This window comes from Oryx dammah, unplaced genomic scaffold (genome assembly GCF_014754425.2).
Source record: "Oryx dammah isolate SB20612 unplaced genomic scaffold, SCBI_Odam_1.1 HiC_scaffold_7, whole genome shotgun sequence".
In the NCBI taxonomy this organism is placed as follows: Eukaryota; Metazoa; Chordata; class Mammalia; order Artiodactyla; family Bovidae; genus Oryx; species Oryx dammah.
The window spans coordinates 2,529,209-2,547,721 of record NW_024070191.1 but is presented as its reverse complement, the minus strand read 5'-3'; the positions used below and the strand labels follow the sequence as shown (position 1 = coordinate 2,547,721).

The 18,513-nt window shown below is 38.8% G+C and overlaps 1 protein-coding gene across 1 annotated transcript in view; it reads left to right on the top strand.

The window, feature by feature from the left end:
- The window catches only part of CSMD1 (CUB and Sushi multiple domains 1), a 2,078,553-nt gene that overhangs the window by 1,839,707 nt on the left and 220,333 nt on the right, over window positions 1-18,513 (top strand). The window contains exon 37 of the mRNA XM_040243208.1: window positions 8,804-8,908. Coding sequence (XP_040099142.1) covers window positions 8,804-8,908 — 105 coding nt within the window. The remainder of the gene's footprint in view (window positions 1-8,803; window positions 8,909-18,513) is intronic.

Sequence of the window (18,513 nt, the reverse complement as noted above, 5' to 3'; positions counted from 1 at the left end):
ACCACCTAACCTGCCTCTTGAGAAATCTGTGTGCAGGTTAGGAAGCAACAGTTAGAACTGGACATGGAACAACAGACTGGTTCCAAATAGGAAAAGGAGTATGTTAAAGCTGTATATTGTCACCCTGCTTATTTAACTTATATACAGAGTACATCATGAGAAATGCTGGACTGGAAGAAACACAAGCTGGAATCAAGATTGCTGGGAGAAATATCAATAACCACAGATATGCAGATGACACCACCCTTATGGCAGAAAGTGAAGAGGAACTCAAAAGCCTCTTGATGAAAGTGAAAGAGGAGAGCAAAAAAGTTGGCTTAAAGCTCAACATTCAGAAAACGAAGATCATGGCATCTGGTCCCATCACTTCATGGGAAACAGATGGGGAAACAGTAGAAACAGTGTCAGACTTTATTTTGGGGGGCTCCAAAATCACTGCAGATGGTGACTGCAGCCATGAAATTAAAAGACACTTACTCCTTGGAAGAAATGTTATGACCGACCTAGATAGTATATTCAAAAGCAGAGACATTACTTTGCTGACTAAGGTCTGTCTAGTCAAGACTATGTTTTTTCCAGTAGTCATGTATGGATGTGAGAGTTGGACTGTGAAGAAGGCTGAGCGCCAAAGAACTGATGCTTTTGAACTGTGGTGTTGGAGAAGACTCTTGAGAGTCCCTTGGACTGCAAGGAGATCCAACCAATCCATTCTGAAGGAGATCAACCCTGGGATGTCTTTGGAAGGAATGATGCTAAAGCTGAAGCTCCAGTACTTTGGCCACCTCATGCGAAGAGTTGACTCATCGGAAAAGACTCTGATGCTGGGAGGGATTGGGGGCAGGAGGAGAAGGGGACGACTGAGGATGAGATGGCTGGATGGCATCACGGACTCGATGGACGTGAGTCTGAGTGAACTCTGGGAGATGGTGATGGATAGGGAGGCCTGGCGTGCTGTGATTCATGGAGTCACAAAGAATCGGACATGACTGAGCGACTGAACTGAACTGAATCTTTTGTAATCTCATTTTCTGAACTTATGTCTGAGGATAGTCTCAGCTTAAATATATAAATAATATATTAATATATAATAATACATATTTATTAATATATATTAATGTATAATACTAAAAGCATGAGAATCTCCTATGTAAACAATGACAAAAAAATCCTTTGTAGTGTGCATTTGATTAACTTATAAAACTTTAAAATATTACACATGAGCAATTTTTATTAAGTTTTATATACTATAATTTGTAAAAAAAATTAAATTCTAATTTTCTAAAATAAAAAATGATTTTGAAAAATATTCTTCACTCAAAAAGTGACTCATATCTTTCAAAAGTATTGAGTTCATGAAAGGGAAAGGAAGACTAAGAAATTTTTACAGACCAAAAGAAAAAAACCTCACAAAACTAAAGGGACACAATCATAGATGGACACAATCATAGATGGAAAAGCTGTTATTGGCAGATTGTGGAAATTCCAGTGATTTCTGTGGGATATATAGTTCTGCTGCCTCTCTGTTAGTGTTTTTTTTTTTTTTAAATGAACACCTCTGTTTTAAGAAATGCACACTAAATATTTATTAAAAATGTCACAATGTCTGCAACTTGCTGACAAAGGGTTTAGTTGCTTAGTTGTGTCCGACTCTTTGCGACCCCATGGACTGTAGCCTGCCAGGCTCCTCTGTCCTTGGCATTAGTTGTCATTCCCTTCTCCAGGAGGTTTTCCAGACCCGGGGAGCAAGCCCAGTATCCTACACTGCAGGTGGGCTTCTGCATTGCAGGTGTATTCTTTACCGACTGAACTTACCAGGGAAGCCAAAGGGTTTAGAATAAAATAACTTTACACATATCTGTATTGTGGATAGAGATCACTTCACATGTATATCTCTACATGGACAGAGCTAGATATCATTATTCTGTAATATGTGGCAAGATAGTGTGTATATGGGAGTTTTTTTGTACCATATTTTCAATTTTAAGTTAAATGCTACTTAAAATATTTCAAAAAGAGATTTTATAAACTTTATATGGAAGAAATGACACATCAGCCATCAAGTCTGAATATATTTTAAAATGCAATACATGTTTACACTTTTTTGTTCCTGTGATAAGTTCAACAGATTTAAAAAGGAGAATCTGAACCCATTTTAAAAGTTAGCTGTTGACTAAAAGCAAAGAAGAATGAGTAGTTGCTAGAGGTACACATTTCCAGAAAAACGATTGACTGACTTCTTGAATAAATTCAGGTTTTTGATTTTCTGTCTGTATAGCCATGTGTATGGAGGACTTATATTGTAAGCTATTTGAAATCATTTTTGGAAGTAGACAGGTGATAAATTATAAATGGACATGATAGAGCAAAAGTCATACCAATCTGTCGCTGACAAGCAGGATTAAGGGAGAGTAAATACCAGTGGCTGGGGCAGCGTCTGCCGGGCCTGGAGCACAGTCGCTCAGCTTCCCACACGTGCGGTTCTATCTAGGTCAGTGAAGCAGTGCCATCAAAGGTATTCTGCCTGTGGCAACAGTTTTTCAAAAATCCCTGAGCTGCGTTTTGAACCAGGGGAATAGCTTCTTCTGTGCGTCCATTCTGAGCAGAGTCTCAAGCGGACTCCGCTGCAGGGGGCGGGCAGCGGCCATGGCACGTGCGCATCGCATATGCGCCCGGGGCGCCGAGACCCAGCATCTGTTTAGGAAAACAAATTATTATATTTAGAAGTGCGGAAGTACAGACAGGACCGTCATTCATAAACGTACTTGCTGCAATTAATAGTAATGTTTGGAGGGGCCGTGACGATCCACTAAGCCCTTTCATACACACAGTGCATGTATGACTCACGCATAAAAATTGGACTGTTATTTTGATTTCACAGAATTGGAACATCTTCAAATGTTTTCAGTAACAGGACTGATTTATGTCACAGTCAGCAGTAGAAGTGAGTTTTCCGACTGCACTGCAACATAGGAAAGACGAGAAGTCAGAAATGTATGTTGAGAACGTGTGTGTGAAAATGACTAGGCTGGGGGCTGAAGGCGATTAAACACACTGACTATCTGAAATCATAGGTAAAACCAGGCAGAAAGTTATACAAATGCTGTAACAAGAACTTACTTTTTGGATTAGTTAGATCATCATAATAACATTACATTAGCTTTGTACTTTCTGTAGGCATCACCCAAAATATACAGAAATAAAGGATGAATGAGAGGACAGCAAGCATCACACAATTTGAATCAAAGTAGATTAAAACTGGAGTTTCTGTTGGGTGTTTCCCTCTTGTCTTGATGTGGGGGTGGGTCGAGCTGGCCCAGCAAGCAGGTGCAGGCAGCGCCCTGACCTTCAGACCCCCTTTCCTCCTCCTCACAAGTCCATCCCCACGTGCCCACGTGTGCCCTGTTTACCGCTGAGCAGACAGCATGCTGCTTCTGGTACAGCCTAGATGGAGAAAAGGTGATCCTCAGGCAGAAGACTTTCTGAAACAGGCAAGGTCACCCCACCTTGCAGGTTTTCCCCATCTGCACTGTTAACTATTAATTAGTTTCAAAGAATGATCTCTTTAAATGTGTCTGCTGGCCATAGGAATAGGCTTATGTTTTCCCTCTCATGACTCAGTTTCTTAAAAGTCTGTCTCTCTGTCTGTCTATCTATCTATCTTTATCCATCATACCAAGTTTGAGTAACAAAGGGGTTGAATCTGCAGTCATTTTCTGTTTATCATTCAGCAAACACTTACAGTGTCTTATAGTGAATTGTATACTCACAGTTTAGGTCTGAAAAGACTCTGCCTCCCACAGACAACCCCACCTGGGTAGTTAGGGAAAATGGTTTGAGGCACTGGCCCCAGATCTCAAGTGGGAAGTTCGTCTTCCAAAGAATGCACACATCTGTGGGCATACACATGTGTGTGCACACACGCAATCATTAGGAGTGTACCTGGTATTTTCTTTTGTCCTCCATTTTTACCCTGTTCTTCTTCCAAAACAGTCAGGTAATACTTTGTATACTGATTAGCCAACAACCCAGCCAGTATATATATTACTAGTCCCAGCACATTGTCAAACTGAGGGTGAACTTTTATAAACCCAAAGAGTTTCTGAAAGACTACATGCTAATCCAAGGTTAATGAGATGTCCTTAATCTATTTTTAGGATGCAATTCTTACTGGAGTCATTGGTTTGCTTACAGCTGCTTGAGGGTCGTAGAATTGTTTTGAGTAGAAAGTGAAGGGCAACCGGGGATCTTGCCCTTGCAACATTGTTCGTCTGTCTCGGATAATTACCAGCTTATTTCCTTGTTATTTAAAATAGTATTTATACTATGTATGTCTATAATGTATAATATTTTACATTAGCATCATCATCATCCTTGAATTTGCCTGCACCATGGGGAGGCGTTTTACCTGAGGAATGGCTCCTTCACACACAGGAAATGTGTATTTATTCAGAAAATGACTTGGATACAGTAGAATACCAAGCATGTGCCCCTTGGGTAACAAGGGACTTAGGCCAGCTTATTGCTCTCCCATATTATAATGCACTCTGGTAATGCATTCTAAACGTCTGGCTGAAGGACATTTCCTTCTCCTCAGGATCTTGCGGCACCATGGCTCTGGTTTCACCCTCGTCCTTAGCATCTCTAAATTTCCCTACTTGTCAGTTGCTACAGTGCAGGCTAGAACATTTTAATTAAAGGAAGCATTATATAAAATAAACCTGCATTTTCCTTTCCTTGTATGTTTCATTGAAATCGTTTGCAGATTTCAGAGGGAACATTATTCCGTATGAATCACAGAGGGATCAAGAAGAGAATATATGATCAAAAAACCCTCTTCTGAATAACATATTACATCAGATCTACAGTCTTAACTATTTCCCCAACTTCCATATGACTTGTATGTTGAGGCTTTACCCTTCTTTGTTCATGGCAAGTCAGAAAAAAAAGCAAATGGTTACGTTGATTAAAAAAAAAAAAAGCAATGTGAATAATCAAATGCATGGTAAAGCAAAAGAATGTATGTGTTTTCACTGATAAGGTGAAGACATGCCACATCTGTCTGAGGAGGGCAGATGAAATGTGGAGCTTCTTGTTGTTGTTCAGTTGCTCAGTCATGTCTATTTGTGACCCCATGGAGTGCAACATGCCAGGCTTCCCTATCTTTCACCATCTCCTGGACTTCGCTCAAACTCATGTCCATTGAGTCCGTGATGCCATTCAAACATCTCATCTTCTCTTGTCCCCTTCTCCTCCTGCCTTCAATCTTTTCCAGCATCAGGCTCTTTTCCAGGGAGTCAGCTCTTCACATCAGGTGGCCAAAGTATTGCAGCTTCAGCTTCAGCATCAGTCCTCCCAATGAATATTCAAGGTTGGTTTCCTTTAGGATTGACTGGTTTGATCTTCTTGCAGTCCAAGGGACTCTCAAGAATTGTTTAGAACTCTTCCTTCCTTCCAGCTCTCACATCTGTACATGACTCCTGGAAAGACCATAGCCTTGACTACATGGACGTTTGTCAGCAAGTGCTGTCTTTGCTATTTAACGCACTTGTTTAGGTTTGTCATAGCTTCCTGCCAAGAAGGAGTCATCTTCTAATTTCATGGCTGTAGTCACCATCTGCAGTGATTTTAGAGTCCAAGAAGAGGAAATTTGCCATTGATGCCACCTTTTGCACTTCTATTTGCCATGAAGTGATGGGACTAGATGCCATGATCTTAGGTTGTTTTTTTTTTGTTTTGTTTTCTTTTTTAATATTGAGTTTTAAGCCAGCCTTTTCACTTTCCTCCTTCACCCTCATCAAGAGGCTGTTTAGTTCCTCTTCATCTTCTGCCATTAGAGTGGTATCATCCACTATCTGAGGTTTTTTATATTTCTCCCTGCAATCGATTCCAGCTTGTGCTTCATCTAGTCTGTAGTCTGGCATTTCACATGATATACTCTGCATATAAGTTAAATAAGCTAGGTGACAATACACAGCCTTGATGCACCCTTTCCCAGTTTTGAACCAGTCGACTGTTCCATGTCCAGTTCTATTGCTTTTTGACCTGCATACAGGTTTCTCAGGAGACAGATAAAATAGCCTGGTATTTCCATCTCTCCAAGAGTTTTCCACAGTTATGATCCACACAGTCAAAGGCTTTAGCATAGTCAATGAAACAGAGGTAGATGTTTTTCTGGAATTCCCTTGCTTTCTCTGGGATACAGCAAATGTTGGCAATTTGATCTCTGGTTCTTCTACCTTTTCTAAACCCACTGAAACATGTGGAAGTTCTCGGTTCACAGAATGCTGAAGCCTAGCTTGGAGGATTATTAGCATAACCTTACTAGCATAGGAGATGAGTGCAATTGTCTAGTGGTTTGAACATTCTTTAGTACTGCTCTTGTTGGGAATTGGGATGAGGATTGACTTTTTCCAGTCCTGTGCCCACTGCTGGGTCTTCCAAATTTTCTGACATATTGAGTGCAGCACTTTTATCAATTCATCTTTTAGGATTTTAAATAGCTGTGCTGAAATTCTACCACCTCCACTAGCTTTATCGGCAATGGTGTTTCCTAAGGCTCACACTTCACACTCCAGAATGTCTGGCTCTGAGTGAGAGACAACACCATCATGGTTATCTGGGTCATTAACACCTTCATTGTACAATTTTTCTGTGTATTCTTTCCACCTGTTCTTGATTTCTTCTGCTTCTATTAGCTCTTTACCATTTCTGTCCTTTATTGTGCCCATCTTTGGATGAAATGTTCCTTTGATATTTCCAATTTTCTTGAAGAGATCTATAGTCTTACCCTTTCTGTTGTTTTCCTTTTTTTTTTTTTTTTTGCATTGTTCCTTGAAGAAGGCCTTCTTGTCTCTCCTTGTTATTTTCTGGAACTCTGCATTTAGTTGGGCATACCTTTCCCTTTCTCCTTTGCTTTCACTTTTCTTCTTTCCTCTGCTATTTGTAAAGCCTCCTCAGACAAGCACTTTGCCTTCTTGCATTTCTTTTTTGGTGGATGGTTTTATCCACTGCCTCCTGTACAATATGACAGACCTCTGGAGGAGGGAATGGCAAAACACTCCGTATATTAGCTGTGAGAACCCTGTGAACTGTATGAAAAGGCAAAAAGATATGACACCAAAAGATGAGCCCCCAGGTCAGAAGGTGTCCAATGTGCTACTGGGGAAGAGCAGAGAACAACTACTAACAGCTCCAGAAAGAACGAAATGGCCAGGCCAAAGCAGAAATGATGCTCAGCTGTGGATCTGTCTGGTGATGAAAGCAAACTCTGATGCTATAAACAACAGTTTTGCATAGGAACCTGGAATGTTAGGTCCATGAATCAAGGTAAATTGGACATGGTCAAGCAGGAGATGGCGAGAGTAAACTTGGACATCTTAGGAATCAGTGAACTGAAATGGATGAGAATGGGTGGATTTAATTCAGATGACTCTTATATCTACTACTGTGGCCAAGAATCCCATAGAAGAAATGAATAGCCCTCATAATCAACAGGAGTGCAAAATGCTATACTTGGGTACAGACTTAAAAATGACAGAATGATCTCAGTTCATTTCCAAAGCAAACCATTCAACATCACAGTAATCCAAGTCTATGCCCCAACCACTGATGCCAAAGAAGCTGAAATTGATCAGTTCTATGAAGACCTAGAAAACCTCCTAAAACTAATACCAAAAAATGATTTTCCATTCATCATAGGGGATTAGAATGCAAAAGTAGGAAGTCAAGAGATACCTGGAGTAACAGGCATTTTTGACTTTAGGGTACAAAATAAAGCAGGGTGAAGGCTAACAGAATTCTGCCAAAAGAATGCACTGGTCATAGCAAACACCCTTTTTCAACAACACAGGAGATGGCTTTACACATAGATATCACCAAATAGTCAATACTGTAATCAGATCGATTACATTCTTTGTAACTGAAAATGGAGAAGCTGTATACAGTCAGCTAAAACAAGACCTGGAGCTGACTGTGGCTCAGATCATCTGCTCCTCATATCTAAATTCAGTCTTAAACTAAAGAAAGTGGGGAAAACCACTCGGCCAGTTAGGTACAGATTAAATCAAATCCTCTATATTATGCGGTGGAGATGATGAATAGATTCAAAGGATTGGATCTTGTAAACAGAGTGCCTGAAGAGCAATGGACAGAGGTCCATAATATTGTACAGGAGGCAAGGAATAAAACCATCCTAAAGTGAAAAAAAGGAAAAGGAACTTCTTACCATGCCTGGAAAAAGAGAGTAGCTCAAACTGAAATGATCAAAGCCAATACTTGGATTAAATATGTGACAGTGAGACAAGCTAAGAGGATCTGTACACCGTAACAAATAGCCTCAGTGTTTTCTTTTTTGTGGAAATATAATTGACTAACAGTATGGTGTTTGCTTCAGTGTACAGCAAAGCGATTCTCTTGAATAATGTGTATTTTTCCAGATTATTTTCTGTCATAGGTTACTATAAGTTACTGCATAAAGTTCCCTGTGCTAAACAGTATATCAGTATATCACTGTTGTTTGTCTATGTTATACATGAATGTGTATCTGCTAATCTCAAACTCCTAATTTATCCCTTCCTGCCTCCCTTTCTACTTTGGGAAACTTGAATTTATTCTCTGTATCTGTGAGGCTGTTTCTGTTTTGTAATTAGATTCATTTGTATTATGCTTTAGATGGCACGTATAAGTGATAGCATATATATCCTTTTTTGACTTACAGCCCTTAGTGTGATATTCTTATGATTTTATAATGAGAGAAGTGAACACATCCCTGATATTAAAGCCCAGCCTGCATCCCTTCCTGCAGGTACCACGGTGCCAGCGCTGCTCAATAGCACATCCAACCAGCTCTACCTGCACTTCCAGTCAGACATCAGCGTGGCCGCTGCTGGCTTCCACCTGGAGTACAAAAGTAAGCTCCCCTGTCTCTGCATCTGGCTTTCCCTGCGACACCGAGTGATTTTCTTAAAGGGGAAATGGATCCCTGCCCTTATTACACAGTGAAATTTTGTTCTAAAGTTGTGTTTAGAAGTTCCATGTAGTTGGGTGGTACAAAACCAATCGCTATGAACTATATTGTTATTACATAAATATTAATATAATATTTTGTTACATAATTATATCAGAATACTATAACATATCATTATTTGAACTGTATCTTATTATATTATATTGTATAGCATAATTATATTGTGAAAGAAAAATTTATAGGGAAATGAAGAAGTTAGGATATGGGAATAATTCGATAAAACATTGGCTTTGCTTTGGGCTGTTTGTGTTAAAAAGAAAAAAAGTACAAAATACCCATTTGTACTATTGCTAGTTTTTCTTGTGAGTGGTAGAAAATACTCAGATAAGGATCTAAAAATGTAAAGTCATAATTTCCAAATAGATTATGGTCATAAGCTCTTTGTATTTCTAGTCTCAGAGGCTGTTAGAATGGGACCAGCAGAAAGCCGCCCCTTCAGTGCCTATATTTGTGTATTATTCATTTTAATTGGAAGAAGGTAATGCAAAGGAAATGTTAACCTTTTAAAAAATGGATGTGAGACTGAGTTAACAGTCTGATAAATGGGATGACAAAGGTCAGATTCACAAATCCACTTTGACGTTTGATTATGCAGGTAAACCTTGTAAAAGCGAAATCAGAATTTCCAATGAGAGTGAAGTTTATTTTAGAACGTGTTTTCAAGCACTAAAAATGCTTAATGTTGATATTCATCTCGTTTAATAAGCAGTTGCAAATAAGCAAATACATGGATAAGCTTTAATAAGTGATCCTTTGAATTGAGATAAACAGTTTGCTGGGATGTAAATGCATGCATGTATTTGAATGGCCAGATTTCCAGCTGATGATAAATATTCTGAACCAGACACAAACCACAGGGCTGTTTTGCATTCCGGTTGAATTTCCTTACTTATTACCGGCATTTGTATGCAAGTTTATTTCAATTTATTTGAATGGGACTGCATTAGTGACAGCGTAAAATGATACTGTGGATGTTATTTATGTAGAATATGTCTGGAAAAATCACTACTTTGATACATATGGTGAACATCTGTAGATAGGAAACTATAAACTTTATGATAGTGTCAGTAAATTCACTAATATTTTTAGCAGCATTAAGATTTGATCAATGTGCCCATCTCTTCCTCTCAAAGTGATCTTGTGGCTTCTGACTCTTCATTCACTCCTTATAGAAAGAGGAGCTACTGAAATAATTAGTGTACAATTACCGTGAAATATTATCCATGACTCACACATACCTCAGCTCCAACAATATATTAATAGTAATCACCTGCATTTCATCTTATTTGCAATTAATTCATTAAAAGAAAGATGAATGTATTGCTTACTGAAATTAATCTTGTTCAAGGATCTAAGGCCTTGTTTCATTACTTAATCTATTTATGTTTTTACTTGGCCACACAGAATGCTATGTTTTCATCTGTGAGTTTCTTTACTGAGTCATTGTTTTTGGACACTAATAGTATTCTGAGGATCATGCCATTATCTTCTGTGTGTTTCGAGGCAGTCATTTCTCTGTTCTAACTCTGTGTGTCAGTGTAAAATTTGGATTATACAAAGTGTTTGTAGAATTAATCTTATTAAGGTGAACACCAAACAAATAAGGATTTGTTGAAGTAAGTTGTCAAAAATTGTCTAATATTCATAACCTTCTAACTTTTTTTTGCTCTCTGGCCCTTTCTTTTCAATTTTGTTTTAAATTTATACTGGAGTATATAGCTGATTAGCAATGCTGTGATAGTTTCAGGTGGACAGCAAAGGGACCTAGCCATATATATCCATTACCAAATTTTTACATCTACCTTAAATTGTTTATTTCCAGTCTGCACGTCTTTCAATTCAGATTTTTCACTAAAATATATACCCATGAAATAAGAGCAAAAACAGCAACAAGCTCTGTTCCTGGTCCTGCCATAAACATGTTACAGCTATTTATTCAATTCTCCTCAAAATAACTCCATTTTTGAGGTATGCTTAGGTTTTAAAAGGGCTTCTCTGTGGCTTAGATGGTAAAGAATCTGCCTGCAATGCAGGAGACCTGGGTTAGGAAGATCCCCTGGAGAAGGAGATGGCTACTCACCCCAGTGTTCTTGCCTGGGAAATCCCATGGACAGAGGAGCCTGGTGGGCAACAGCCCATGGGATCTTAAAGAGTCAGTCATGACTGAGCGAGTAACACTAGGCCTTTAAGGAGAAGAAATAGAGTCACTCATGCGTTCAGCCTGCTCAGGTCAGAGTCAGACTGCTAACGGCTTGCAGAAGGAACACGTGTAGACACAGATGTGTTTCATCGCAAATGAGCACCTGCCCAAGAATCACAACCGTCCAATCAGAAAGAGCACACCGACCGCCCTTCTGTACTAAGGGATAGTAGCTGAATCGTGTGCGGAAGAGAAAGGGGCTTGGCACTCTGGAGATGCAGTTGGTCAGATCCTAAAACCTGAGCTGTTACAGCAGGTCCACCCCTGCTTCCATCTGAGTTTCTCGATGAAAGTGAAGGCCAGATGCTGTTAATCAGGTGCCTGTGTGCACGTCACTTTAGTCACGTTGACTCTTTGAAACCCCGTGAACTATAGCCCGCCAGGCTCTCCTATCCATGGGATTCTCCAGGCAAGACTCATGGAGCAGGGTGCCATTTCCTTCTCTAGGGGGTCTTCCCAGCCCACACATCGAACCCAAGCCTCCTGTGGCTCCTGCAGTGCGGGCAGGTTCTTTACCACTGAGCCAACAGAGAAGCCCCCGTTAATCATAACCGTCCATAATTCCAAAGGAACACTGACAGGGATTTTTCAAACAAAAAGCAAACACGTTTATTGGGAAGAGGACAAATAAGATTAAACACCCAAACCCTGATGGAGTGTTGCTATTGATACTATTTGTATTTTATTGATTTTTTTCCCTCTTTTTCTGATAGCATTTTGTTTACTTGAATCTTTAAGTTCCAATTTACCTCCACTATGGTCTTAGAGGAAAGTCTTAAAAACGTTAAGGGTCTCTCTAGACAAGTTTAAAATATATTCTTTAATATAACACATCTTACCTTCAAATAATATGGTTTCACGTTGTGTCTAGTGAAACTTACACACTTGTACTTCTAATTTCTTCTATCCATCATTCATGTTAGTGTTGTTTTACATTTTATTTTTGCATATTATAAAACCTACAAATATTTTTCTACTTTTTTGCTTTAAATATTGATCTTTCATAATGAATAAGAAAATAAAGGTTTTCTATTTACCTTATTTTTAGCACCTATGGAGCTCTTTATTTCTTTGGGTGAATCCAAGTTTCCATTTAATTTTTTTTCTGTCTGAAGAATTTCCTTCAATCCTTCTTATAGGGCAGGTCTGCTGACAATGAATTTTCCCAGCTATTGTTTTTTCTGAGAAAGCCATCATTTTACCTTCATTTTTTGAAAGATATTTTGGCTGGGTTTGGAAATCGGGGTCAGAAATTATTTTTCAGCATGTTAAAAAAAATAAGGCTTTCCTGGTGGCTAAGTGGTAAAGAATCTGCCTACCAGTGCAGGCTTCAAAGGTTCAATCCCTGCATCAGGAAGATCCCTTGAAGGAGAAAATAGCAACCCATTCCAGTATTCTTGTTGGGAGAATTCCATGGACAGAGGAGCCTGGTGGGCTACAGTCCACGGGCTCACAAAGAGGCAGACACAACTTAGCACATGACGCACACACACATGTAAAATATGCCACTTCATTGTCTTCTCATTGTTTAGTTTGTGATGAGAAGTAAGCTGTAATTCTTTTGGCTATGTATTTATTCGTCCCTGTTTTCTGGCTTCCTTTACAAATTTCTCTTTATCTTTTATTTTCATCAGATAGATTATGATGTGTCTAGGTGTGTGTGTGCACATGCACATGTGCGTGCACACTTGATATTCATCCTGTTCAGTGACTCTTACATACTTGGATCTAAGGTTTAATGTCTTCCATTATAATATTAATGAAAAAGTCTTGACCATTATCATTACAAATATTTCTTTCCCCCATTCTCTTTTCCTTTTTTTTTAGGGTGGGGGGACTCCATTCACATGTCTATTGGACATGTTGATATTTTATCACAATTCTTGGATGCAATTCTGTTTTATTCACATTCTGTGTGTTCCAGTTTTGGTAGTTGCTATTAACCTTTGATTCTCTGAGTCTTTCCTTGGCTATGTTAATTCTGCTAATGAGTCCACTGAAATAATTCTTCATCTCAGACTTTGTGTTTTCCTCCTTGAATTTCCACTTGCCAGTTTCTTATAATTATTCTCTCTGCCATAATTTCTCCATCTCTTCATGAATGCTATCTTGTCCACTAGATGTTTTAACATATTTTTACATTTGATATATCTGTCCATTATTCCACTATATGACTGTGCAAAGTCTTACTACTTTATCTCTAGACAAAGTGGTTTTTTTAAATACTTTATTAAAGATGGGCACCATGAGTAGAACCCTACCATATTGTTGTTCAGTTGCTAAGTCGTGTCTGACTCTGTGATTCCATATGTTGCAGCACGATAGACTCCTCTGTCATCGACTGTCTCCTTGAGTCTGCTCAAACACATGTCCATTGAATCAGTGATGCTATTAATATTTGTGCTAGGAATGGGCGCTACTTATGCTAGCCTGTTGAATCAGGAGTTGCCATGGGTTTGAGTTCTGTTGTTGCTATGGTTACTTTCAGAGCATCAGAGCCCTCAGTGGTGAGCTGCAACTGCTAAGTCCTAATTGGAGGCTTTTTCTCCGTCATTATTCCAACCATAGCTATCAATCCTCCCTAAATGCCTTTTCCAAAGAGGTGGTATCCTTCCAGACTTCTGTATCTCCCCAGTAGTAGATGCTGTTGCTTGTTACTCCATGTTAAGCTTACACTGGTGTCAGGGTAGTTCTCTCCCAGCCAGAGTCAGACCCTGAGAGTCTGTGCATGGTGGGGTAGGGTGTTCTCGGCAACCTTGCCCACCCTCCTGAGGTGGTAAGCTTCTACCTATGGCTGGTATTTGAAGAGAATTTTCTGACTGTCCCCTAGTGTCAGAAGACTGTGGTCTTGGTACTGATAGAGGATCTTAAGCTCACAGGTTCTCCTGCTACACCCCAGATGTAGAGTTTCTCTATATACCTTTCTCCAAGATGCAGTGCCTCTCTTCTTGTGCCCTGGAGAGAACAGGCTTTTGCTACTGAAAGTGGTTTAACTTTCTTTCCTATAAGAGAAAAATTGGGGGAAATGCATGGGATTCCATGCCCCTCTCCACAGAAACAATGATATTTGGTGGTGGTGAGAGGTGATAAGGGAGAGGCTGATTCCAGGCTCTACCAGGCCCCCAGTGTTTCTCTTAATTACTCGGCAGAGGTTCAAGGATGGAAGGGCAGAACCTCCCTCTGTCTGGGACCCTGAGCAGCCGGAGACCCATGCTGGGCACTGGCCATTGCTAAGATGGTAGCTAACCTATCCTTGCCTATGGGAGTCAGTCCTTTCTCTCCTGTGATCCATCACAGTGACGGTGACATTCATGCGCCCTGCTTCCCCTTGGAGGCACTAATCCTTGGGAACTGATGTCACCTGGGTACCTGAAACCTCAGCTCCCTGATGAGTTCAACAATGGCTATGATTTTGTAGTTTAAATTTTCTCACTATTAAAATGGACTTGAGATTTTATTTTACATATTTCTGTATCCAAGGTAGAAATGGAAGCCTTTTGTGGGTGTTAAAATTGCTCTGCTTCAAGGATAGATGAATACTAAAATTATTTATTTAGACTGATCATGAAGAAGTTTTTCTAGAATGACCAGTTTTAAACAAAATCATCTATCTATAAGTATAATCTGTCTATCTAATAGACATTCATTATCTTTTCTTGTTTAACAACAAAAACCAAAAAATACCTGCTAATGGCACATAGTTAAGGCTCTAGTTTTTCCAGTGGTCATGTATGGATGTGAGAGTTGGACTGTAAAGAAAGCTGAGCGCCAAAGAATTGATGCTTTTGAACTGTGGTGTTGGAGAAGACCCTTGAGAGTCTGTGCTAAGTGTTGATTGAAAGGACTGATGTTTAAGCTGAAACTCCAATACTGTGGCTACCTGATGTGAAGCGCTGACTCATTTGCAAAGACCCTGATGCTGGGAAAGATTGAAGGCAGGAAGAGAAGGAGACAACAGAGGATGAGATGGTTGGATGGCATCACCGACTCAGTGGACAAGGTTTGGGTAAAACTCCTGGAGTTGGTGATGGACAGGAGGCCTGGCGTGCTGTGATCCATGGGATTGCAAAGAGTCAGACACGACTGAGTGACTGAACTGAACTGAGCCAAATGGCATATAAAGACACATACATACTCCTACAGTATCATAAACTAAGCATGTAATACACATAACTTTAAGTTAGTAAGATAGGTTTCTTCATAGCTGTGAAAAAGTACAGAGATATTTACTGATAAATAATATAGAATTAAATTTAATATATATTTACATTATAAATATATTATTAGAATAAGTTCATCTAGTTGAGAATTACTATCCATTGAAAGATTGCTTGAATTAGAAACTGTTTATCCTGATTTGTGTGCATGGCAGTGCTTGTTGAATGATCATGCTTCACATTACTAACACCTTGTTTATTAAATTAGACCCAGTACTGTGACTGAGCTTACTCACCACTCTATCTTGCTAAGTTGGAAGATAATTTCTGGGTCCACAGGGAACCATATAAGACTTCATCTAGTGGCACCTGTGCCAAGTTAATGTCATAAACCCAATGAGTGTATTTGACCCCCAGTGAGGGGCCACTGCAACTAGTCAAGCCTATTTAGTGCTAATATGTGGTGCTGAGTCTAAACAGCACCAAAATAATTCTATTTATGAATTATTTTCATAATAATTTCTTTTCTTTATGTACTAGCTTTCTCAAAAGACCTTCTTCCTCTCATGTTCACTATTGGGAAACTCATTGGAGTTAACAAAATATTTTTGGAGTCTATGAGATATGACATTTGATCCCTGGAAGGCAAGTGAAATAGAGAAGCTACTGTGCAGTGTGAATTTCAAATGTCCTACAGAGCCGAAAAGTTAGCTATTCTTCTCTAAACAGTAGCGCAACAGAGGACGTGTTCCGATGTGGAAGCTAATCTCCCATGTCTCAGACTAAGGCCCTTTGATACAGGACCCTGTACAGATGGGTCAGACCCTGGAACAGCTAAGCTGTGGCCATGACAGCCTCATGTGATAGAGAAAAAGAGACAGTAGTATTGTAGTAGCACATTTATTCTGAAAAAAGATAGGAGTTTGGAACTAGTGATTTGTACTTATTATGAAAAAACAAAAATTCAGAGAAAAGTAAGTATAACGACTCCTCCTTTGTTTGAAATGAATGCTTATCCTTAACAAGGTAGAGTCAAATGGAGATTTTTTTTTCACATTTTGGCATGCTTGCAAGTTAACAGCATTAATGGTTATTAGTTAAAATGATGATTATAAAATAAATATAAAATATTTTACTATCATATTATCTCAGACAAATTTTTTCTCAAGTAAAAATCGACCTAGAACTAACTGTAACATAGTAGTACTCTTTGAGGTGCAAGTTCAAAATGTATTATGCATGATGAAGTCCTTCTCGTGTGTATTTAGATACTTAGTAGTTATGTGTATGGTGAAAATTAATATTATATATCAAGACTCTGATGCTGGGAGGGGTTGGGGGCAGGAGGAGAAGAGGACGACAGAGGATGAGATGGCTGGATGGCATCACTGACTCGATGGACGCGAGTCTGAGTGAACTCCGGAGATGGTGATGGACAGGGAGGCCTGGCGCGCTGCGATTCATGGGGTCTCAAAGAGTCGGACATGACTGAGCGGCTGAACTGAAGTGAACTGATCATGATTTTATAACATCTCACTCAAAGTGTACATACCTAGATGAATGAAAAATAAGACTGTCAAGATTTTTATAAAAAGATAATCTGTCTGTTCTTTAGAATAGTTAAGATAAAAATATGTATACGTACAACAAAGAAATTATTAAAAGAAAAAAATATTAAAAGACAACCAAACTAAAGAGAAACACATAAATATATTAGCCAGTGAGATTAAAGTAATTGCTATTGTTAGGCACTAAATTTAACTTCAGATTTATGGCAATAAAAGCAAAAGAAGAAATAGAATTTAATTATCTTTTAAAAAGAAACAGTAATTAAAAGAGATAAGTTCCTTCTTTGTTGTATATTCTATAAAGTACTTATAGTTTACAACTGAAGTTTTCTTGAAAAAAAGATTTTCTGTAAAATTCAGGAGTGAACTTTACATGACAATTAGGCATCAACTTTTGATATAATGGTGAGAACATAGTATGGTGTGCTGTGTTTCCTAAGTCACTTCACTCGTGTCCAACTGTTTGCGACCTTGTGGACTGTCACCCACCAGACTTTTCTGTCCATGGGATTCTCCAGGCAAGAATACTAGAGTGGGCTGTCAAATAGTAAACTGCTTTGATTTCTGGGTCAACAAAATATCATCACTAAAGCTGTGTTTATAATGCGTGTCCTCTTAAAATACTCTCCTCCTGTTTGTAGTGATCAAGTAAGCAGTGCATTCATTTCCTTTGTGAACTCATTTCAGAACTGGCACTCAAAAGGAACTATCTAATGATTAAAATTTCTGGAAAATGCCTTAAGTTTTAGAAATGAAAAGTACTTCACATTTTTAGCAAGATGAATAGTTGAATATTGACAGCTTGAAGTAGCCCTCTATGATTACAGTAACCCTCACATATACATGCAAATTGTTAATATTAATACATTTAAAAATTTGTTTAAACACAAAAAATTTTGTTTTGGGGTTTAGCTGATTATAATAATACATATTTTAATGGCACTTATAAATACTATGTTAAAAATACTAATAAGGTTTCTCAACTTGGTAAGTGTAAATAAACATCACAGTCCAATGACACATTGCACAAGATGACACCTCGTATGTCCCAGGGTGCATCTATGAGTATTTCATTCTGTGCACCCAGAGATGACAGCTCAGTACCTCCACCAGAGTGGGTGTTCAGTAAGCCATGCCCATTTAGTCGTGTAATAAGTTGATCTTCTTAATCATATCAGTTTAAGCCCATTTTTGTATTTAACTGTATGTCAATCATTTGTTGATCCATCTATTCTGACACCCTCTCAACTCCCACCTCCTATTAAAATGGATATCATTAGCACCAACTGACAATTTATGTCTTCTTTATCGCCTACCATCGTCCCTGCACCGAGAACCACGGGCAAGTTTAAAGTCTTGCATATCCTGACTTCTAACACTCCAGAGCCCCTTCTGGTAACATGAGGTCTCTCTTACAAGACTATTTTAGGCATTCAATACTAACAGACCTTTGTTGGGTGACAGGAGAATTCTAACTTTATTTGAGGTTGAAAGTAACACACACAAAAATCTGGTAACTGATTAAAACTTTCCTACTAACAGTGATATTTTGGCACTTTACCA